The 25,132-nt window shown below is 40.7% G+C and overlaps 1 protein-coding gene across 3 annotated transcripts in view; it reads right to left on the minus strand.

Annotated features, from left to right (window-relative positions):
- Window positions 1-25,132, minus strand: part of rptor (regulatory associated protein of MTOR, complex 1) — a 153,898-nt gene that overhangs the window by 93,724 nt on the left and 35,042 nt on the right. For all 3 annotated transcript variants that reach the window (XM_046402669.1, XM_046402687.1, XM_046402678.1), the window contains exons 5-6: window positions 5,996-6,154; window positions 3,872-4,018 (exon numbers count right to left, since the gene is read on the minus strand). In XM_046402669.1, the coding sequence (XP_046258625.1) occupies window positions 3,872-4,018; window positions 5,996-6,154 (306 nt within the window). The remainder of the gene's footprint in view (window positions 1-3,871; window positions 4,019-5,995; window positions 6,155-25,132) is intronic.

Consider the following 25,132-nt stretch of genomic DNA (forward strand, 5'->3'; position numbering starts at 1 on the left):
GACAATCATATTTCCATTAATTGCAAAATGTAAGTGTAAGACTACTTGAGGAACTACACACAGCTGCTCCAAGTGAGTGTGTTCGTAAGGAGTGTTAGCGTTAGAACACACTGAAAGCCCTGCCATACAAGCATGTGTAGACTTATAGTCTAGGAACATGCACAGAAAAGCACAGGAGCACGTTTACATATAGTAGATGCATTAATCAAGTTGAACACAAGCCCAAACACAGCAAAAACACACTGGAGGGGCCTCCCATTTCACTGTGTGCTGCACCTCAGCATCTGATGCAAGTTGGGGTAAAAGTACACCTGAGGCAAGCACTGAGGGCACGTGCTAATCTTTCTGCACCCAGAGCCAAATCAATTAGTGGATGAGACAAGAAAACAAACACAACAAACGATCCAGCAGACTGCCCAGGAAGCTAAACAGGAAAAAGTGATTCCTCCTGTGCGCTGTGAAAAATTCACTGCCACGGCCTTACTCACATATTCAATGTGGTTTCCAGTGAAGCTAATCAAACTGCAAAAAAGGCTTGTGATGAAGCACTGTAGATTTATATAATGCCTCCCCGTTCCTGTATATACTACACAGCCCTCCTGCTCTCTGCTAGTCCAATAACTCATTAGCTGACTGTATAATAAGTTCAGGAAGAAAGGCGGCAGCCGCTGAATCTCAGATCTCTGTATTTACAGAACTGCTCTATAAGGAGATCTGCACACACATATGAATAAATCATGATATTAAAAATACAGAAGAATAGTCTTAATTAATGGGAGAAGCAAGATAACGTATATGTAACTGTGTGCATGTCTTTTTTTTTCTCTCAACATGCATATTTCAATTCTCCTTGAAATGCCTGCAGGCGTGAGTGGGAGCCCGACCTGCAGTGAGGATGGATCTGTGCCAATCTGCTTGTAACTTAACGCCTCCCCCTCCTCTCTCTAATGAGGAAAATGTCAACTCGTTCACAGACATCATGAACAAAGCAGCACACAATCCCAAAGCCTCTTGTTGTGTCAACGTAAGAAGAACGTTGTCTCCTGACAGAAATTTGGAGAAAGCGCATGATGGCGTGCCGCAGTAATCCTAACGGTAAATACAAGAACATTGCCAGCAGAAGCTGATTAATGCCAAGCATCCACTGTAATTATCACATTAGCATATTGTAATCTCACAAATTACCATGAAAATCACCATGACAGCTTTCTTTTCTCTCTCTTTCCCACTTGGGATATCAGGATACAGTTTCATTTCTGAGAATGTCTTGTTTTAAAAAGTGAAACTAATTTATGAGACTAATCCTGTGAGAGGGTTTAAGATGTAAAAACGCAAAATCACAGCAGAAGGGCGTCGTCATGGACGTGCACGCAGAGCTACCAAAACGCAACCCTAGTCAGGCGATACATTTTACAGCCGTGCATTAATTATTCATTAAAATGATAGAAGGAAGCTTTATGTGAGCGCTGGCAACGCACACACACACGCACCTCTCACAGTCCAGCGTGTCCTAGCTGTCAGTACTGCAGGGTTCACACACACACACACACACACACAACTAATGCAGTGAGCATGTCTGTTGAGTGCACACAGGAACTGATGAGATATTTAAAAGGAAGCAGGTGGCCTTATAATAGAGCACTCAGAGCAAGCAAGCAAGCGCACACGCACACACACACATGCGCGCTAACTGACTGAATGGACTGCAGGAGGAGGTTGATATGGTGCTGTGGAGGAGTGATAAAACACCTCCTCCTCCCTTCATAACTCCCCCTCAGCCATTTTCTTTCATGCTCTTGTCTTTATCGGCATCAATGCATGTCCAAATAAAACAGTCCCTGGTGAGATCAGGCCTGCTATGTCCAACATGTGCGCTGTGCATGCGTCAACAGTGAGTGTTTAAAAATGGCTGACAAAGTTTTCTGTGTGTGTGTGTGTGGCTGTTGCACGATTCCTCCAGGGACCGCCTGCATGCATGCACAGAGCGTCGCGACAGGGGGATGCGTGTGCAGAAGCGTGTGTGGGCGAAGTGGGGGACTCCCCGCTCGGATCATCTCCTGCACGATTAAAAAGTCACGGGAAGTCATCACCCCTCTCCTCATCTTTCACTACACCTCTCCATTATCCATTTCCTGTGTGAGTGAGTGACACAGGCGAGCGCTCAGGTGGAAAAGTGAAAATGCTTGTGAATGTTATGCAACTGCCCCTGCATTTGACTTGGGGACTTCCTTAGTTTATTTCCCTACTGAATCTCTGAAGCTCCCACCTTTAAATAAACACTTTTTGCGCAATGAAGCAGTTAATACCTCTGGAGCACACACCCTGCTATGAATACTGTCTTCAGAAATGACTGATCAAGTGTTGGTACATTCTTGCATCAGCCACACAGCATCTCTGAGCCCACTCCAGCCATAGCCACTTCACAAGCTTTATTCAAAGGACTTAAAGCTAAAGCTTGACCGGAATTACAGTCAGCTACACCTGTAGCCCGTTACTCAAACCCCTGTATGAACTACAAGAACAGAAAATTAGCAGCGTAGGTTTGACTGAGCTCTGCTGTAGCCTCTGCTTCGTTCATTTACATCCTGGACAGTTCACCATGTTTCAGTCATCTGGTAATCAGTTCATTTACAGAATCTGTACCTTTTAAACTTTCAGAAGTTATTACTTCAACTGCCTGTAGGTGGCACCAATTTTCAGTTCCTATGGGTGGTGCAAACTGGTTGTAGACTAAATGTACTGCTAAATGTGAACGGGTGAGTTTGGGATTAAACAGCAAGACAGATCCCTGAGGTGCTTTGCATCTGTGAAAGAGAAACTGTTGTTCTCTCAGAGAATCTTTGGTTTGAACCTGGATAGTAACAAGCGAACACTCAGGGTACAAATGTCTCCGCAAAGTAAGAGATGAAGAAATCATTTTTTTCCTCAAATATGGACCTACAGAACTACACAGAATAAACTCAAAATACACGGTGCAAAGGAACAATTAATTATTTCAGGCTCCTCCTTGAGATATTTAACAAAATAACACTGATGACTTCAGCCCTGATGGTGCAGCCCTCTCATGACCTCTGTAAACTTGAACAGAAAAGCGGAGGAGGGGCTGAGGGTGGAGAGACATCTGTGATGAGTGCTGTCAAATATTGCAGCGACTCAGCAGTTTAGCTGCTGCCTTCACCTTTACTTTAAGGCAGCTCCTCCTCACTCTCGCCCTACCTCCTGTTTCCCTGCTCGGAACTGTTCATCCTGTACCTTTCTCTCTCCCCCTCTCTCGTTTTCCAGCTAATCTACAGTCTGACTGAAACTTCTCCATGAATAATTGAGATGAATGACAGCGCCATCTCATTAGGGATTCACACAACATGCCGTAGCCGGGAGAGAGAAAACGTAATAAAAAGATGAAGCGGTGAGGAGACGGGGGCTGGTAGTGGTGTGCATCTGTGGCAATGAGTGAGAATGTGTGTGTTGGTGAGTGTGTGTGTGTGTTTGTGTCCTCCCAAGAGTAAAGCAAAACTCCAAGATTTAAAGCCAATTGCCCATTTGATAGACTGACGGGATCACAGCACTGACGACATCCTGGATTTTTCAGAGAGACGATGCAAGCAAAGAATCATGACTCGACACCCCCTGACACCACTTAGGTCCCTCTTGTAAATACAGTATATATGAGTGTCTGTTACGGAGTGTGATGTGCATATGACAAATCATCCACCTTTTCACTATTAACTCACACCTACCAACAGTTCATTTGGCCCCATTTGCCTGAGAGCCAACTGTGTGCGTTTGTATGACGACCCTAACACTGATTCACAGCTGCTGTGTTGTGACATGCCGTAAACCATAAAGTGTGTTTGTCCATGCAGCTGCCCACCTCCAACTCCTGCTCTCTCTGCAGGGCAAACTGTTTAAAGGACTTGACGATGATTCCTGCATTGGAGCAGTCGTAGACAAAAATGGACGGGCTCCCCATCCATGTCTGAAGGTCGTAGATGGACAGCGGGATGTACTGGGTGTAGTTCTGAAAGAGAAAAGCAGAGAGAGAAAGAGATGTCAGATTGGGGAATGAGAGGGATGGTGCATCATGGTATTGCTGATATCTCACTTTTATTGATTTGTGTTTAATTATTAACTCATCATCTGTTTGATGAAGAGCGTGAGCGAAGCGGAGGGGCAAAGAAACACTAGAAAAGAGAAGATCGTTATGAGGGCGAGACAGAAAAACGAGGATGATGGGAACACAGGAAGAGGCAGTGAGTAATAAATCGAATAACCATTGTGCTATTAAGTTGTTGCAGCTTATACATAAAACGAAATTTTGTTCGAGACCAGTTCCCGTGACACTGCTTCCGCAACAAATTCCCATTGATCCTTTTCTTCCAGCAGCCAGTGACACAGCAGTTTCATTTTATAGGAAAAAGTATAAGTATAAGGAGTAATACATGGAGGAAAAGGGAGGCGAGCACAGAAGAGGAGAAGAGGACATATGGCCCAAGGGTGTACTGGGGACGTGAAGGCAGCAGCGAAGCCCAGACAGCAGCGGTGCATCATTGTGAGTGGGTGCTAACTTATAGACCAAGCTGATGAACCAGTCATGACTTTATGTCCCATTTACAAGTTGCATATGTGCATCACAGCGGAGCTCGACACTGAGATCACGGCACGCAGGTGCGCCATGAGGACTGCTCTCATGTTTGAGTTCTTTGGCCAAGTTTGAGACACTCCCTTGCTCCGCCTGCATTTCAATCATTTCACCTGCAAGAACTACTTTAGTGGCAAAAATCCTGAATTTGTGGTGTCTGCAGTAACTTACAAAACATATCAAGACTTTGGTGGGTTGTCCTGTGTGTAAAATCATCTATAACATATATGGTCATTTATTAATGATGCTGCTATACTTCACCCATAACCACCCATGTTTAACAGCCTTTTTATTGTTTTAGCATGCCTTTACAGACAGGAATATAGTTGTTTAGGATTGAATTTGATTTAATTGTCCGTTTCATCGGCTTTGCCCAGATTGCCTTCCTCAGACAATTTGGTCAGTTCTAATAATGCATGCGTATGCACACAAGTAAGCTCACACTGACAACCTGCTGGGTTGATGACATACTTGCATGGGTACTTTGGAGGCAGATGTGGACAAAATCATCCTTGGCTGACACCAACGTATCAGCCTTAACAAAACACGCTGATACTCCAGAGAGTTATTATTTTGTTAACAAAATCATGGCAGTGGCAACAAGCTCTGCTGGTTTCTATTCATATCTTATTGCCTGCCCTGTTGAAATTTTGTTTATTTTGCTGACTGCTGACTGTACATTACATCCTGATTTACTGTTCATAATTACATCTTCCAAACACAATCCATTTCTGAAGATGTACAAATGAGGCTCCAAAGGCACACAGGCTGACTCTGTGTAAGGCTGTAAAGAGTATGTGATGAAAGTCATTTCCAGTGAGAATACCTGCATTGAGAAAGCAATATAACCAATCCAAGAGAGAACTGTCATAAAAATGTTATTTTTGTGATTATTTTCTCTCTTTAAGAATGAAATACAAACTGTTGTGCTTCACATGATACTGTTAGGCCTGCTGTCTATAGCTGCAACATAATCCAACTTTTTATGTGGCTCCATGGTTTGGCTTATATTTAGTGAAGTAACATGCACCATGAACTCCTTCTCACACGATGACGGCTAACCTTGTACACACTACACCTCCAAATCACCTCCACAGTTCAATGAATATTATGTGTATAGAATTGGACTACTGCTTTGTGGCTTAAATCTTTACTGCACTAATCTAGTGAGAATACAACAATTACATGAACTCAGCTTTTCCGTGATTGTTTCCACGATCACATTACAGTTGCATTTTGGTTCACATGTAAACCACAATATCTTGCAAAAATTAATTCTTCCTTGTTGCAGTAAAGATTTAGAAGTCCACAGACAGTGTTTGTACAGCAGGTTTCTCTTGTGTCTGTGTCTGGTACCTTGTTGAAGACCCAGATCTCTCCGTTGACTGTGGGTCGTGGGACACCGTGGCCATTGTAGTGGAAGAGGACTCGCTCCTCTTTGGCATTACGCCTGAGTGACGTGCACAGCTTCTTCACCTCGTCCACTGTGGGGTCCAGACTCTGCTTGTAACGCGCCTGAAAAACAAGAAAGGATAGAGGAAAGTGTCAGCACGATCATTTACATCTAAAACTCAGGTTTCGGACAGTTTACTGACACTCAGATGGAGGCAGAAGCAGGAACTCTCCCAAGCTTGGCATTATGTGACATAGTGGTTTCCATACCATAAGCATATTTGGTAACAGGTAACAAAGGTGTCACTGAAATATATACTGCAAATAAGAACAAACATAAAATCACACAATTTCCACAATCACTTATCACACCTACAAATAGCACAAGAGATGCTGAGAGACGAGGAGACCAGGCATAACATTCCAACTTAATGGGTTAAATGAGGCAACACCTCCTGGAATTGATGGGGTTTAAACAATGCTATGGGGAAAGATAGCAGCCTCGAAAAATACAGAGGCATACATGTAAGAACAGATAGATAGATGGACATGTGGGAGATCATCCTGTTGGTTTTCATTCCACATGAGAGAGGGACTAATGGCAACAGAGTCATAGGGATTCAGAAATGACTTAAACAAAACTCACAGTTGTTTATTGTAATTAAAGATGTTTCTATGGTCAACGAAGTTCTTGCATAACAATTACAGTGAAGCAGTCACTGCCAATGAATTCCTCTCTTCAGGCTCTGTCTATGCTAATGCTTACACAAAATGTACTAAAGAAAACCACACAAGCAAAACGGCAAGAAGTTTAGAAAGGCAGAAGTTTAAAAAAAGGAGAAAAACAGTATATATATATATATATATAAAGCAAAATACTCCATAAAAACATAACATATTGTACTGAAGCAGACTGGAGTGCGGTAGTGACAAACAGGTAATGCACTGAAACAGATATACTGCGATGCGTGGTGGCTTAGTAGCTTGTACAGAAATAAATATATGTGCAATGTGTGTAGGCGTAAATGGGTATATTTATTTATTTATTTACTGCTATGTTGTTATTTATATATCTGCAAGTTGAAAAAATACAGTATGTTAGTAGGCTATTAGGCACAAAGTGAAGAAAGGGATACAGATGCTTTTCTACAGGAAATTAACATACTATCATGATCCATGTCATGTACAAAAGTTTACTGGGTAGACTTTGCTGGGCTCCACTTTGCATCAAATGGCAAGCCAAAAATCTAAGCTACTATCCTTCGGTGAAACAGCTGTAAAGGATGTAGTCCACGTTATTAATGTGAGTCATATGCAGTGGTCACCACTTATCAAACCAGTTGAACACCTTTGGGAGATTTTGGAGCAACATGTAAAAGGCCAAAACTCTTCGCATTAAGCCTGAGGTTAGGCCTGAATTGGATGAATAATTTCAGAGTCTGACCAAATTTCTGTTTCAGTGTGTTTTGAAAGAGTAATTTCCCTCCAGGAGACTTCCTCAGACTTGGAGATTCTATGTTAAGAATAACTGAAAGTATTCTGGCAGCTCTGGTAGAAGAATACATTACCAAAAGAACTTTTCCATGAATATGCCATCCATTTGCATGTTTCTATCACTTTGTACCAGTGTGGAAGCCAAACATCATTTACCTTTCACCAAAGCTGTTGTAACTAAATACTTCACCAATAAAATACATTGTCATAGTAATGCACTTAAGTTCTTGTTGGATGTACAGATTTATCAGGGAACAACAGTAGAAACCCAAATCAATTATGAACATTTCTTCTACACACTATTCAATACACTGAGGCCAAAATTAAAATAGACGGAACAGAAATGTTTTGTTTTGTGTTTGGTTTTGTTTTTTTTTTTAAAACAGAAGAGCTAATGTTTGCAATTGAAAATGACACATTTTGTGTGGAGGAGATATCACCTTTTGTGCATTCTGTTTTGAGCAGCCCAAAAATAAGGATCTGAATCAGTTAAGAAGTGACTAAGGAGCTGTCAGACGTGATAGAGACATTTTGTTTGCAATGATCCAGAATCATACTGACTCAAACAAAGATGTTGTGCTCTGGAAGATGGCAAACTTTTTCAAAGCCCTCTCACATCTTTAAAGAATAACAACTTTAGCTGAAAAACACAGTGTAAAAAGGCAATGCAATTTTTGGATAAACAAGGAAGCTTTTACAAGGTTTTACACCTGCGAGTGTGAACTTTAAACAAGCTGTTGATAGTGAGAGGAGTATAAAATATGACACAATATAGTACCAGTTCGACAAACCTCTTATATAATGCTGTTGTACAAATCAAAAGCCTTCTGAGTGCCAATTCGCAGTGAAACACCAGAAGCAGATATTCTACACATAAACAAACTAAAAAACACAGAAGTTCAAATTTGAGTTTGAGGTGGTGCTTCTGTTGCTTTACTGCTGTCAACTTGTTTTCTCTGCCACCCGTTGCTTACTTTAGATCATATTTCACTAGTCTCTGTGATTCTATAAGTGTGAAGTCAGCGTGGTGCTCGTGCCTGTGTGTGTGTGTGTGTGTGTGTGTGCAGTGTGGAAAAGCTGCAGGAGAAACTTTAAAGGAGTAACAGTAGGAGACGAAGGACGTGCATTGTTTGTGTTCCTTCAGTTCATTAGATAAATTCATTAGATCATTAGATAAAGAGAGTGTGTGTGTGTGTGTGTGTGTGTGTGTGTGTGTGTGAGCACGCGTGTGTGTGGATGGAAGGGACAGAGGTGTCAACTAGTTATGCAACAGAAAAGCACCCGGTTAGACCAGTCTGAATCATTATCACACTCGCCAAAGCCCTTCTGTTACATAACCAACATGCCTTTTACCAAACAGCCTGCCTCCTGTCAAATGGCTTTGAATCACACGAGAAGCCATATTTCAACCTCAACTTTTCTCAAAACTTACAGCTACACAAACTAATAAAAAACAACAAGACAAAGACATGGCCTTGAGTCACGACAGTGTTAAGTGTAAGAGTACAGTTTAACAAAAAATGTACCTAAAATGTTGATTATTTCAATCTGACAGCAGGAAATAAACAACACGAAAGCAATTCTAGATGGCTGTCAGATATAAATAAAAAATCCTTCTTGCAAAAAAAATATGCAAAAAATAAAACAAAACAAAAAAAAAAAGATTTTTAGAGTGCCTGTGTCCCATCTATAAAATTCATGTGCAACACTACTACCCGGAACTGTTGACTTTTATACATAAAGTTGGTCATATTTATCACTCTTGGAGTCACACAGAAATTTTTGATCCTTGCTTTTTAGATGCTACAGTCGTGTTATTATCGTTTAAATTACGCTAAATGATGTAATCCCAATTATTAATCGTGATGTGTTGTGTCCATTTGCAGAATAAAATTATCACTTGCTCATTGTTCGTCACATCACACATCCTACAGAGGCCAAACTGAACAGACCTTGATCAAAGATGCAACATTTCAGCTGCCCGTATCTGGATGAGCTCGAACCGCAGCGTGACAGCAGAGCTGGTATTCTGATTCAATTTGCGTATAATCAGATAAGAGCGTCTGAATGCCGAGAGATACAGCGCTCATGCCGATGATATCAAGTGGTATCTGAATGGCATAATGGTATTAGCAAGGGAGAAGCAGTGATGGAGGTATTGTCTTTGAAACCAGAGCTCGTATGGGAAAGCTGGGGTGGGGGGATAATTTTGGAAGCAGAGTGCTGAATTAAATGAGGAAAGAGAGTATGAGAGTGGAAGCAGGCAGGCGGGACAAGTGTTTACACTTACCTGCTTGTAGTGTTTCTTTCAGATGAATCCCAATTGTATTTAGAGGCTTTAGTAAAGCTGTTCATTTACATTCATGACAGTCGGGCATATTAAATTCAAGTGGCATAAGACAGATTCATATGTATGAGGAAGACACCTTGGAGAGTGTGAGAGCATGTGCGTGTGCGCGCGCGTGTGTGTGTGTGTGTATGTATATAAAAGCTCATCCCAACATTAACCACCTTGACCTGAAGGAGGAGCTCCAGCCTCCTGGAGGGACCGACTCTCTCCAGAGGTTGACAGAAACTGCGGCTGCTGCCTCTTTTCCTCTAACCATCTCTATAAAGCACCTCCATTATATCCATCAAGGCCACAAGAAACAAACTCTTTTTAAAGGTGTGTTCTATGCTGGCTCCATTGCCATTCATCATTGTGTCACTTCCTGAAAACAGGCGACCTTTGCAAACTACCGTAAGCATTCAGAAGGCAATTAAAATATACTGTTAAGCTGTAGGGTTCACCACTATTGGCTGTCTCACACATCATGCTACATTTTAGACAACAAAAACAGAATCAGATGGCAAGTTACAACCATCAAAGAGCATTTCATTTTTAAAGGTAAAAACAGCTTGTGTACATGCATTTACTCCCATCTTCCTTACACTGGAAACATAGAAAGCTTCCAACAGAAACATAAACTACAAAAATATGTTTGTCGACTGCATGTATCATCAATTATGACAGAGAAATATTTTATAGGTATGCAATGCAGTAACAAGGGATGTAACTAAATGGAATTCATGTCTTTTATTTGTCTTTAAGTTGAAGGAACAAAAAAAAAACTCAAAGGACATGTTAACTTGGGTGACAATGACAGCAGCAGCAGCAACTTGTCAAAGACAGGAAATGAGTAAAGTCAACCTCTGCCCTTTCAATCACCAATCAAGACTGTGAGCAACACTCAGCTTGTTGAAACATGCCAAAGAGGAAAACGAAAAACGTGGAGAAAGAAACACGAGAGATTGAAGTTGAAAGGAAGCGTTTCAAAGAATTGTATCTTCACTGTTGCTAATTAACGTCTCTATAACGGCTTAATGGATGTGTTCTCTGAAAGCTGGAGCCAGTGGAAGATCTTTTGTGGAAAAACCCCATATTACACAACATACAACACAACTATATGACAAGTTGGTACCACTTTACTTGATGGGTGAGTACATAACACATTCATAGCAGCTGTCATAAATTGATCACAAAGCATTCATGACTGTTTCGTGAGACATGACACAACATTCATAGCCAGGCTTTCATAAATGTGGAAGACAGAACAACGACAACTTGTCAAAATAAAAGTCCAACGATCTTTGTTTTAAAGCTGTTACCTGATCATGTCACATCTGAGTCAATGGGCAAGTCCAGTGCCAAAGAGATGGAACATGGGCAAACATACAAATTTTATGTTTTATAAAAATGTTTTTGTTTTATTATGTAACCTTTGCAGGTAATTCTCATCTTTTGCTACTTTGCCTACACTCAATGTTGGCAATGACCAACTTGCTGGACTTGACAAGTAATCCGCATTCTGTCTTCTACATTAATGAAACGTTGGCTATGAATGTTGTATCATGTCTTAGGAAACAGTCATGAATGCTTTGTGAGCAATTAATGACAGCCGCTATGAATGTGTATGTACTCACCCGACAAGTAAAGTGTTACGGATAAGTTTTATTGTGGGAGCTGACAGTAAATCATGCTGAGCTCCAGCACTACAGCTGAAGAATTATTTTTCTTCTGTAGTGGTCACGAGTAGCTCAGGCAGAAATGGGCATTATTCAAGTCTGTAACTGGACTTCATCTGTCATAACTAACAATGGAGGTCTTGGAAACAAGAGTGAAGGAGAAAATGCACCCTGCACTGCAACATGATGAAGGAAATGGTTGCCATGATTAGCAAACCAACAGGACACATTTGTTTAGTTTGTGTTACACAATACATCAATGTCGCACAATGGCTTGGTTGGTCTCTTTTGTGTTCATACTGCCCAAAAAAACAAGTCAGAATTCTCTTAAGAAACAAAATTAAGATTCAGCCTTTCATGCTGTCTGCATTTGTGCTTGTCTAGGATGTACGAGTGCTTCAATGGCAGCATTTTGATCAAATCAGCATGATGAAATGGGGTTACTACACTTGAATGAATTTCTGAGTTATGATCACGCTATGGAGAGGCGATTCAGATTCTGGCCAACAAGTTTGGGCAATATAGCAACATAATATATGTACAATTACAAATCGGTTAACTGCTGCCTGTTGTTCCATACCTTGGCTCTTGTGCCTTTAACTATAATGGCTTTATGAAGCCTTTATAGAGATTGTTGCAAGTCATTGAGGATTGTAGTATGGCAACATTGTATTGTACTGATGTTCTTTGGAATGGCAATGGAATGGAATGGCAATGGAGATGGTACAAAAAGCTATAAATTTCAACAAGTTCACCAAACTACCATGCACCCTAATCCTCAGTGGGCCATGAACTATTGTTAACACCAACACTGAGCCTGCTACATGTACAAGTAAGAACCAGCAAAGATGACCTCACTACAGGAAAGCGTCCTCACACTTCACCTCACACCTGTGAGGTGAATCATTCAAAAGTGAATCCTCAAAAGAACATACTGCACTTATTCTTGCAACCTCTAATAGAGCTTTAACAATGAGCCTCAGGGTGCTCATGTGCACATTGTCAACACTAAAGGCAGTCACTAACAAAGAAACACACACTTTGGTCTTTGTCTTCAAAGATGCAGCCAAGGGATGAAGACTCCTTCAGACTGAATTGGATTTTGAAAAGCCCATTACTGTGCAGTGTGTGTCAGTGGAGTACGTTATGCAGGTCATTCACTCACACTCACACACACACACACACACGCAGCGTGTAAGTCAATAACGTCAATGGTGACACTATGTGAGTTCCAGTCCACTCTGGGTAAAGGAAAAGAGTCTTCAACAGCAGACAGCCATTGATGTTAACGACAACTGGATGGACAGAAATTACTGCCAATAACACTTTTGCTGCTCATTGTTACTGAACACTCTATTAATGATCAGCGGAGTGGATTGAGCGGATTAAACTGACTTCTGCCAAAATGTATTTATTATTGCCTTTGAAGCTGTGGAAATTCTACTATGATACACTAAAGGCTGCCAGGCTGTTGCATTTTGAAAATAGTATATTTCATATTTTGATATATGGTGTTATTGTGGTATCCTATATTTAAAAATGGCAAAGTATTTCTAACTTTTAGTGAAAGTGATGAACCTCAGTTTCAGGACAAATAACATCCTGGAGGCAGAATAGGAAGCCAACTGTTTGCCCTTGCAAGGGTACTGGGTAGTTGCCACTCCATGTGCTTTGTGTGTAACCTTGACTGCAAAAAAGTTGGGATGATGTGTAAAACATAAATAATCCTTTTGATATACTGTATGCTCAAAAACAGTAAAAGCAGTAAAAACAGTATAAAATGAGTATATTTAAATTACGGTAGTAACAAGCTTTACTTGACCAACTTCACTGCTTTTTGTAAGAATATGATCATTCTGTTGCCAGCGACTAATTTCAAACAAATTGGGACAGGACAACAAAAAAACTGTGAAAGTTGTGTACTGCTCAAAAACACCCATTTGGAACCTTGCACAGGTTAACAAGTTCATTGGTAACAGCTGAGAGTATCATGACTAGGCATGAAAGGAGCATCCTGGAAAGGCTGAATGATTCATAAGCAAGGATGGGGCAAACCACTTAGCGCTGTCAGTTACAATAATTTATTTGCAAATGATTGCCTTCTGTTTTTATCAGTGTCTTACCCAATGTTCCAGCGTTTCTGAAATCAGGATTGTACTTAGTCTTAGGATTATATTTCCCAGCATATTATGTAGGGGAAAGTTTGGGACACTAGGGACCAAGATTTAGTTATCAGTGGTTTCAGTAGGGTTTGGAGCAGAGTGTGAAGCAGAGGGGATGAAGGTTAGTACCTGTCTGAGGCCTTGGTACTCTGCCAGAAAACAATTACTTGCACCCTTCAGGTTGAGAGTGAGCTGGTGCCCCAAATGAAGGACTTCAAGTAACTTGGGGTCTTTACAAGAGAGGGTAAGATCAAACTTGTGATTGATACATAAACTACCTAGTTCTATGTTGGAGAAAGTTGTGGATTTCACCAAGAAAGCCCAATTATCCCAACACAACAAAAGCAAAGAAAGACAGACCAGAAAGTTCCATAACCTGCAGTCTCGGAACAAAAGCAATAACGACACAGAAACTCTTACTTGGAAGCAAAAGACTGACATTCCAGAACAGAATACAATACAAGACAGATGGGTAAAGAACTTGTCAGACAGAGAACTTACCCAACCAGAGAAAGAGGTCTTAGCCAAGGGCTTGAACTTTGCCATGACACCAAAACAGTTACCTATAGTTGATTTGATTACAGCTACAGAATCAGCTATAAAGAAAAACAACTTAACAGAAACCGAAGCCGAACAGCTTAGGTTAAAAGTGTCAGCAGCTCTGTCCAACGCCAAGGCTCCCCCTTCCAACCTCACCTTTGAGGAAAGGAAAGCGGTCACAACACTCAGCAAAGACCCCAGAATCACAATTCTTCCAGCAGATAAAGGACGATGCACAGTTGTGCTCAATACAACTGACTACCATGCCAAAGTCTCTACACTACTCAGCGACTCAGAAACATATGAAACCCTGAAAAGAGACCCGACTAGTGGCTACAAAAAGAAAGCAATAGAATGTCTACAAAAACTACAGAAAGAAGGGATTATTGACAAAGCACAATATCACAGTCTTTATCCGCAAGATTCTATCCCTTGCTTATATGGACTTCCAAAAATCCACAAAGAAGGGGCTCCACTCAGACCCATTGTCAGCAGCATTAACTCGGTCACCTACCACATTGCCAAACACGTGGCGAACATCCTGGCTCCCTTGGTGGGCAACACCCCCCACCATATACAAAACTCTATTGAATTTGTGAACAAAGTCCGGAACTTAAAAATGGATCCAGATGAAACCATGGTATCCTACGACGTGACTTCTCTGTTCACTTGTATACCAACCATGGAAGCTTTGGAAACAGTACGAGAGCGTCTTACACAGGACGACTCTCTCCAGGACAGAACAAAACTCAGACCAGAACACATATGCCAACTCCTGGATTTGTGCCTAAACACAACATATTTCCAGTTCAATGGCAAATTTTACAGACAAAAACATGGCTGTGCCATGGGTTCACCAGTATCTCCCATTGTGGCCAACTTATACATGGAGGAAGTGGAACGCAGGGCCCTGAACTCCTTTGAGGGAGCAACACCGAGCCACTGGTTCAGATATGTGGATGACACGTGGGTCAAAATCAAAACGAAAGAAGTGCAAGCCTTTACTGAACATATCAACTCAGTGGACAGGAACATCAAGTTCACCAGAGAAGATGTTAAAAATAATAGTTTGCCCTTCTTAGACTGTGACGTCCATATAGAAAAGGACAGGAGCCTCCACATTGGGGTATACAGGAAACCCACACACACAGACCAATACCTCCTTTTCGACTCACACCACCCTTTGGAACACAAACTTGGTGTTATCAGAACTCTGCAACACAGAGCTGATAAGGTACCCACCAGCTCACAGGCCCAAGGGGAAGAACATGAACACCTGAGGGATGCCCTCAAAACGTGTGGTTATCCCAGTTGGACCTTTGTGAAAACTGCAGCTGGTTCCAGGAAGAACACCACCAAGGTAGTTGAGGAGGAAAAACAGAACAAAAGAAACAACATAGTCATCCCATATGTATCTGGGGTATCAGAAAAACTCAGGAGGATCTTCAGCAAGCACCGGATCCCCGTGTATTTCAAACCCAGCAACACACTCAGACAGAGACTGGTACATCCCAAAGACAGAACACCACACACTCAAAAAAGCAATCTGGTGTATGCTGTCCAATGCAATGAGGAATGCAAAGACCTCTACATTGGTGAAACTAAACAACCACTACACAAGCGCATGTATCAGCACAGGAGGCCCAACTCCTCAGGCCTAGATTCGGCTGTATACCTACACCTGAAGGAGAAAACTCACTCGTTTGAGGACAACAATGTCCACATCTTGGACAGAGAGGATAGATGGTTTGAAAGAGGAGTAAAAGAAGCCATCTATGTGAAATTAGAAAAACCATCTCTCAACAGAGGAGGAGGTCTGCGACACCACCTATCTCCAATTTACAATGCTGCCCTTTCATCTCTTCCCAGGAGATTCCACAACTTAGCCTCTAAGGAAAACTGCCATTCACAAAGGACCCCATGTGACTCTAACGACTGTCGTTACAACACAACAGAGCAGTAACGAAGTCGAAACCAACTTTACCATCCCCAACGACTGTCTCAACGACTGTCGTTTGTCACAATGGAACACTAAACGAGCTTATGACACCACTGGTCATGTGAATGCCTCCACAGAGGTTAAATACCTGGGTCTCCACACCAGCTAGTTGGACTAGTCCCAGCCTAGTCAAGCGAGCATGAACTGATGAAGCCTCTTGGATGAGAGGTGAAACGTCTTCAAAGACAAATAACTAAGTCCAGTTGCATTCGATTGAATTTCCTTGAGATAGCCATGACCTGGATGAATGAGAATATTCACAGGCTTACATAAACTAGTATTAAATAGATACTGCACCAAACAATATTTTTTAGTGGAGGTTGGTAGATTGACTGGTAGATCTACGCTCCAACCCTCACATACAGTCAAGAGTTTCAGGTTTCAGGCCAAAACAATGAGATCCAGGATACAGGCATCCAAAATGAATTCCATCCACAGCGTGTCTGGGGCTCACCCTTACAGGTAAGGTAAGGAGCTCAGATATCTGGATGAAGCTCTCTGAAGTTGAAAGAAGTCAGTTGAGATAGTTCAGGCATTTGATTGAAATAGTACTACTTGGTGATCAGATGCCTGATCCCCTTGTTGCTAATTTCTTGTGTGTTGTACTGCAACTATTTTATAACACCTCCACTACCAGTCTATGGTGTTTGTGAGTAATTTGAACAACAAGGACCGCTGAAGATGAAGGTGCTCTGTCTACATTTGTTCAAAGTCATATTGTAAAGTAAATAGGTTGGTAATTTTTGATATCAAGATATGAAACTTGCAACTTTAAAGATTTCAACACTACTGATCTACATCACCAGCCATGAGATCTGACCTGAAAAGGGTTGCAAACAAAAACACAATTTCCCTACAGGGATCAATAAAGTGTACTTATTCAAATTTAACTAAGAAAGTGCAACCGATCTGATAAATAGCGGCAAGAACTTGGGTGATCCGGCCTGCCTGGTGGTAGTCATTTCCCCAGTGACAGCAGTCCTGCTGGGGCCAGTGTGTCCGGGCTGAGTCACTTCACAGCAGGTCGGATGAAGCAGAGGGAGAGATGACATGTCTCCTTCCTTCTGCCAGCAAACACCTCCTGTCAAGACTACGTTACCCATACAGCCTTTTCTCAGTCTCAAAAGTGCCGCTTCAAAGGCGTGGACAGCTGCACTTTGAAGGAAATTATTGTCAAAAACAACACATAGACATTTTAAAAAGGGGTATAATCACCCAAATTTCGGCTTGTGGTCAAGAAGGGTATAAACTGACCTTCTATTACTTATGAGTCCGTAAAGGCACTATGAGCTCCAAATAGCAGATAGTCTATCCAATGGTACAGCGACACTCACGATTTAATTTCTTCTTCATCTGTTCTTGTGTTTAAGTCTGATGGTGAAAGAGAGCAGCACGAGTCAGAACACTGCTGGTGCAGCTGACTAAGTGACATGGGTTATGTAACTGGCAGAAGGTCCAAATGGACTAAGTGCTTATGTATTGTAACACAAAAAAGATTTCAAATACAAACGACTTCAAACACGACCGAACAGACTATTCCATATAACTTTTTTATAACTATGAAAGACACCCTTGCTTCGCCATTTGTCTGTATGGAACATGAGCAGGGAAATCAGAATAATTATTTCACACTCATTCATGTAAATCGCCTCATAATTTATTTTCCCGCACATATATCTTAATGTGTAGATCATTCAGACATTTTCCATATCAGGATCAAGTGGGAAGAGGGTACTGGCAACATTCTCATCAACAAATACTATTGTCCAATGGAGATTATGTGCTGTGTTCAAGTCATGGACCTTTGAGGCATTATGCCCCTCTAGTTTTCTCTCTGCTCCTTCTCAAAAGCAAAAAATTGCAATTTACCACTAAATCTTTGATTGGTCTTGATTCAACAGCATGTCACATATAATTTCAGTCGAACGAAGAAATCCAAGTTAAGGTGTTCATGAATTTGGCTCTTGTTTCAGAGTCATTACAGACACCAAAACTGGTAAAAAGCACAAAATGAAGGACAGTTTCACAATAAATGTATGTGACTGATTCAGTAGCAGATCCAGCAGGCTGCAACAGGATGCTACATTAAAATTCAGTGTGCATGAAAGAGACCTCTAAAGCAGCAGTCCAATTAAAGGCTGAGTTGCTGAAAAGGCTCTGAAGTCTGTGTGCTGTTAGTGTGTATAAATTAGTCATTTTATGTAGATGTAAATGTGGATGTAGATATGATTCAATTCCCTTTTGTCTCTAAAAGTTAGGGGACTGTGTGTAAAAAGGCCTACAGTCCCTACATGGTTGATCTGATGTTGATGTAATCTTAATCAAAACTGAAATTCAACAGTTTAAATTCATATTTATGGTTTCTTTTCAAAACTGTAGTACAAAGCCAATGCAACAAAGAAGTGTCACTAGCTGAATACTAATGGCCTGTGCTGAAGGTGACTGGATGAAATGGAGAATCAGAAATCATAATCAGAACATCCATTGGGATCCATTAGGTATGAAAAGCTGCAGAGGGGTGGGCAATCTGTCCAAAAAAAAATATCAGGATCTATTTAATCACAATACAAATGAGGTTATATGTAGTTTGGGAACAAAGGGAAAAGGACAATAAATATCATGATCTCTACGATTCACCTGAAAAGTAGACAGTGGAACTCTTTCAGATGAGGTTTGATCTAAAAGCGTCACATTGGCCACTCCGTCTTCCCAGTAAAGTCACTTTGTAATAGGATTCTATACCTGAAGATTATAGCAATGATTCCTCCAAAAGTAACGTGTTTTGTGAGTTTTCATTGTACTTAAGCAAGATATATGAGGAAAGAGTCATCTTAAGACTCAAAATACTCTAATATGCACACCTGTAATATGGATGTGAATTTTTACACTATGACACTTGTGAAAGTGCATTAATAAGGTGAGATGATGGTTATATTTACAGCAACAGTAAATCACAGTAACCACTGAAGCAGTTATTCTTGACCTGAGCAGCCAGCTGCCTATTACCGCACTCTCCACTGCTCTAATCAACTGCTGCCCTCATTTCCAGCCACCTGCAGGGAGAGTTACACCAGTCGGTGATTGAGGAGGGATTGGAGCAGGCAAGAGTGCCACAAACCATTAGTCTGGAGACAGAGCTTAGGGACCACTGCTGTCTCTGTCTCAGTGTGATGTCATGCCTGTGTGTCTCAATGTACTTCTAGTGAGGGAATACACTGGAAGTCACATTTAAGTTTTATTAAAACCTTTTCATTATCACATGGAGTTCTGATTTCAAAACCTTGTCCTACAGCGGCCTGTACTTGATATGCATAGTAAGGTTTTCTTCTCAAAAATGAAAAAGCTAAGAGCTTAGATTTAAAAGATCTTGTAAACAAATAAATATGTCACAATTCAAAATGCTGCAAAAACACTTTGAAAAATAAAACCAGTTAGTCATACATTTTTCATGACTCGAAAACCACTTGTGTCTTGGTGCTGGATGTTTGCTCAGAGCCACATTCTACCAGAAAAAGCAGTGCCATATAACTCCTTGAGTTATTAATATTGATCAGGAACCCAAACAAACCCACACACATCTATTACACTCATTAGTGCAGAGGGATATTAGGAATCCTGCTTAAAACCTTTTTAACAACCAAGCTGAAAAAACAGCAATCTGTCAACAACAGCCTAATTCCACTCAAATGCAGCAAATGCATGACATTTATATTCATTGTCTTACTGTGACTTCATAGTACAACATGTAGGAAAAAAATGAGATGGGGAAAATAAATCTAGAGATTTATGTCTGGTTAAACATATTCAAGTAGATGTAATGCTTTGAAAAATTTTACTATGTTCTGGATTAAAGGGGAATTATACCAATTTTACACATCAGTGTCTGTTCACAGGTCTTGGGAAGCTCTATTGCATATGTGGAAAAAGGTGACATGAAGCTTTTGTGGCTCTAGAGGGAGCAGCACAAAGGCTGATAAATTACCTCAAGAGATGTCACTTGAATCAGCTTTGGCTGGGACAACAAGTCTGAAAAAGAAACAAATCTGGGAGTGTGCAGTTAGAAAGAGGGTTATGCTGAGATTTAGTTGACATCTGTGCCCTGCTCCTCATCTCTGACTGCACCTTGAAGCTCCAGTCCATTATCCTCATGTGCTTTTGGGAAATTAAATGAACAGTTTCAGAAGTTTTGCAGGAGTCCAGAAGTTTTGTAAAACAACAAGAATTTTAACAATGTGCTTTTCATTTGAGTCATCTGGGTTCATTTATTTTAAAAAAAGGATGTCATGTTTATTTCTTTTAGTTCCTTCTGTCATTGTGAACTGAGTATCTTTAAGGTGACTATTTTGACTGCTGATCAGACATTTGAAGATGTCCCACTGGGCTTTGAGGAAAAGTAATGGTCTTTTTTTGATTTTCAGATTATGTATCAACTTAAAGCAAATGAATCAACAGACAAAATCTGTCAATACCTCAACCTCAGTGAAAAGACAGGCGAGGGCAAGAGAAGATTTGGGTTTCTGGGTTAATTTTAAAATGTGGACCAGGAGGGCAATGGGGAAATCACACACACACACACACACACACACACAAAGCTCTGTTGGGATGTAATCAATCCACTTCACTTCAGAAATAGCTGGTAATTCTGTACACAGCACCAGGGACCCAACCGGACAGTCCACACACCAACACACTCATGTTATTTGAAGCATACAGAGGATATCTGTTAGGCCTGTGCTGCCATGAAAAATGTGTTTTCTCAATCCCAGGGGTCATCTGGAGTGGACTAGGGTTTCTGTGACTGACACACACACACATATATTCATACATGTACACTCAGCAATAGCACTCGACAGAGCATCTCTCTCCTCAATTACCAGTCTGAATCGACCGCATAAGTTTCCTATAATAACTCAACAGTAGCCCCGAGGGATGTCATGAGACATATTTATAACTCGAAGGATCTACAGCTGCAGAGCTGGATTTAACATATTATCACTGGAACTGTAAGAGTTTGAATGTGTGTACATGTGTGTCCACTTGCGTGTATTTGTACATTTTTTTCATTGCCTCTTTTTCCTTTCCTGCATGTGTGTGGCTCCCTCAGTGTCAACGGCTCAGCATTCAACATGACCTGAGCAGAAGAACCTGGATGCTAGACTAGATTTATTTTTCTCTTGAGTATACATCTGCCTACACTCAAGCTCTAGCTCATCCTCATCTGATGATAAACTAATGGCTTGTTTAGAGTACATAAACTTGTTTTGTGTATTTTTATCCTCCCTCATAAAGATGAAAGCAAAGTATAGTCATATATATAAAATCAATTACAGCTACAGTATGCTGAAGCCATACTTTGCTAATGCAGCAATGTGTGGAAACAGAAATAGATGTCTGAATGCCAGTTCAGTTTAGTAGAATTACCAATACCAGTTAATTAGGTACACCTATAAATTCGATTGCAATCCAAAAAAAAAAAAGAAAAAAAAAAACTCCTATCACTATGAAAGCTGTAAAGTTTGTTGCAACCCTTATTTTATGTGGCGAGCCAACAAACATACACGGATAAATAAGACATTATGAAATACAAAAGTCCCATGGCTTACTATGTTCAAAATATGGAATATAAGAATCTTGATATTCAAAACATTTTTTTTCAAACTCAGCTCAAATCAAGACGAGCAGGGCTGAGACTTTTATGTGACTGGCTTTTGCTTCGGTCTGAATGAGCAGAGGAACAGCCGCATAACTGGCTCTGCCCCGTTCATCTTGAGATGGCAGAAAGATTCTGTTGAAGGGAGGTATTATTACAGGGTAGTCATGGAAAAGCGGTGTTGTGAAATAAAAACAGAGTATGAAAAGAAGACATTTTAAAAATAAAAAACTGCTCAAATGAAAATAAAAATGAAAGCTGAAAACCTGCTGTTACAGTGAGGAGGAGGAGGATGTAACATTTCATAATAATGAAATTCATCAAGTCCATTCATATGCTACTATTCATAGCTTTAATGAACAAATCTGGTGCTCAGCAGCACCCTACTAATATCTACTGATAGAGCCTGTTTGTCAGCAAAGTTACAATCCAGATGTTTGATCCATCAATTTTCAATATAAGAAAATACCTGTCATAACAAAACACCTCCTCCTCCTCTCTTTGAGGAGCAGTATTCCTTCCTTTAGACTCACAAGAAAAGCAACAGAAAAACCTTGAACAAATAAATAACGGGGTAAATAACGCCTCTAATTGCGGTGTTCTTGCGCTTGCTTGGTAAGAAATGCGTTCGTGAGTGTGTGTTTGTGTTTGCATGTGTGTGTACGCATGAAAGAGAGGATGTCAGTAGGGGCGGGCAATCAGACAGTTTTTTCTGTTTTGTGTTTAGGCAGCTCGGAAACATTGTGATGCATTGTAAACAATGCAATGGGTTATAGCTGGTAAAAAGGAGGAAAAGAAGCTTGTGCCGTACAAAAGACTTTGATGAAATTTTGTGTTTTAATGGTGAAAAATGAGGAATTCAAAGGTCATTTCAAGTCCGGCATTAGTCTACAGGACATTTCAGAGCAAAGAAAAAAGATTGCAATTTAGATTGTGGATCCTGCTTGTGATTAAAGAGATTGTGATATTATTTTCTGGTCAGATCATCCACCATTAGATGTAAGCATGTGTCAAATGAGACTTTGTAGCTGTGATTAATGAACTAGTTGTGTGTGTGTGTGTGTGTGTGTGTGTAGCTGGGACTACAGCCCCTTGGGACATTAATGCCCAGTGAACATGCACGAAAATAACCGTTTTTAAGTGTGAGACTAAACACACCTCCACCCACTTCTCCTCCCTCACAGGACTAAGCACTGGGAAACAGATACTGAAGTGGGGTTATTTTCTGCTCTTCTGCCTCATTCCTGGAAGACTCAGAGAGGAGGCATTTGTCACTAAAAATAGCTCCCACATCACTGAATATAATAGCCTTTTTAGATGCCGTTTTATCAATGAGTGAGAGAGCAACTCTGTCCATTGAAAGAAGGAACCGTTGAACAAGAGGCCGCATTCATATTGCATCAAATGTAATGACATTGAGCAAGAAGCTCAAGATGGTTTTATTGGATTGGCAATGTGTTAATGTCAGGAAAAGGAAAAGACAAAGCATTCTAAAAGCACTCACAGGAAATTCTAACAACACTCAGGACAACTTGTTCAGTTTCCCATATTTGCAGGGCTGTTATGTTACACTTATAAGAAATGCATCTGGAAAATCCCTGTGGTATTTGTTATCCAGCTACAGGGAAGTTGAATAGACCATATTCGCATGGTGGCCATTACCCTCTGACATCACGTTTAGGGTGGAAAGCTCAAATGCCGGGATAAAATCATGCTGCTGTATTCCGGGTTGCAAGTCGTATATAATCAGAGGTAATTTCACAAATCACGTTATCATATCAAGTTTCCTAACTGATGAGCACATGAAAGGACAGCAGACAGAGACAATCTAGAGGGACAACAGGACGTATTTCAGAGTAAAACAACACATTAGATAACTTTAGAATTCAGCTGCTTCCTAGTTAACATAAGCATTTTGACAATACGAGAGGAGAGATCTAAACTAATTCCATTAACATCTTCGACATATTTATTTAAGAATCAAAGTAAAATACACTGGATGTAATCAAGCTTGTCAAACACTGTATCTTATAAGTATCTTGCTTTCATTTGACCTCAGAAATGTTCTAGCTATGTCAGTGGAGCATGTATTTCAGCGTAATGTTTGTATAGATTACATCCAACACAAGAGTGTGCTCCAAGCACTTTAGCTGTGAGTGTTTAGTGTGGCATGAGGAGATGTCTGTTTTATTACACTTTGTTATGTGTCCTAGATGTGTGCTGAAATGTCAGAATTGATTTCTTTTCTTTTCCTATCATATCATGTCACACTATCAAGCTGAAACGTTAGCAGAGATTTGGAACGTCAGTGTTAGCTGCTGTCTGACAGTGGCTGTATGGGTTTATCAAATATGTTGAGGCCCCACCTCTCCATCCCCCATCTGTGCCGTGGAGTCAGAGGAAAATAACTGCCTTGTGAATATGGTCTATCATCAGTGGCAGATAACATCAATAACAACAAAGGCAATGCAGAGGCATAAAAAAAAAAAATCAATTGACCCCCCAAATACTGAGCTACAGTAACCCTGTAGTGGCTGAACTGAAGCTTATACAGCAGCCAAGCAGAGCTAATGTGGAAGTGAAAGTACACAAATTAGGACATGGCTCTGATTCTGCTGCTGTTACAGTCTCACCAGCATTTAAAACAGCAACAAATCAGGGCAAAAATCATGCCATGTGAAAGAAAACAACTGTGCAGAAGAGGAATCACTTGTGGTGGCAAAGAACATTCATCAAAATGTTCTTTTTTGGTGGACAGCTTTAGTGACAGCGCTGATCTTTGAGGTAACAGAGCGCTGGAGAGCTCAATATGGAGGAAGGTATCACAGCCTTTATGTAAGCTTCTCATCCAAACTGATCCATAAAACACACAAAGTTTACCAATGTTACAAGTCTTGCCAAATAATCTTCTTAGGTGATTAAATATTAAAATGTGTCAAGTCAAACCTGTATCTGATCTTAATGGGTCCAAGTGATGGGACGATTTGCTTGGATCAACAGTGTTATTTGTCTAAGTGGGGCTGACTTTCTTCTTCCTGCTGCTTTTCTGTTCAACACAGATGGGTGTATGTGTGTGTGTGTGTGTGTGTGTGTGTGTGTGTGTGTGTGTGCGTGTGTGTGTGAGGCAGAGAGAGAGAGAGAGAGAGAAATTCTGGTCATACAGCACTTAACAGACTGAAAGAAATGCTGGAACTGAAAAAAAATGGGTGAAAAGGAGGATGAAGTTGAGAAAGATGAGGGCAAACTAGAAA

The sequence above is a fragment of the Scatophagus argus genome, chromosome 2, assembly GCF_020382885.2.
Source record: "Scatophagus argus isolate fScaArg1 chromosome 2, fScaArg1.pri, whole genome shotgun sequence".
Taxonomy (NCBI): Eukaryota; Metazoa; Chordata; class Actinopteri; family Scatophagidae; genus Scatophagus; species Scatophagus argus.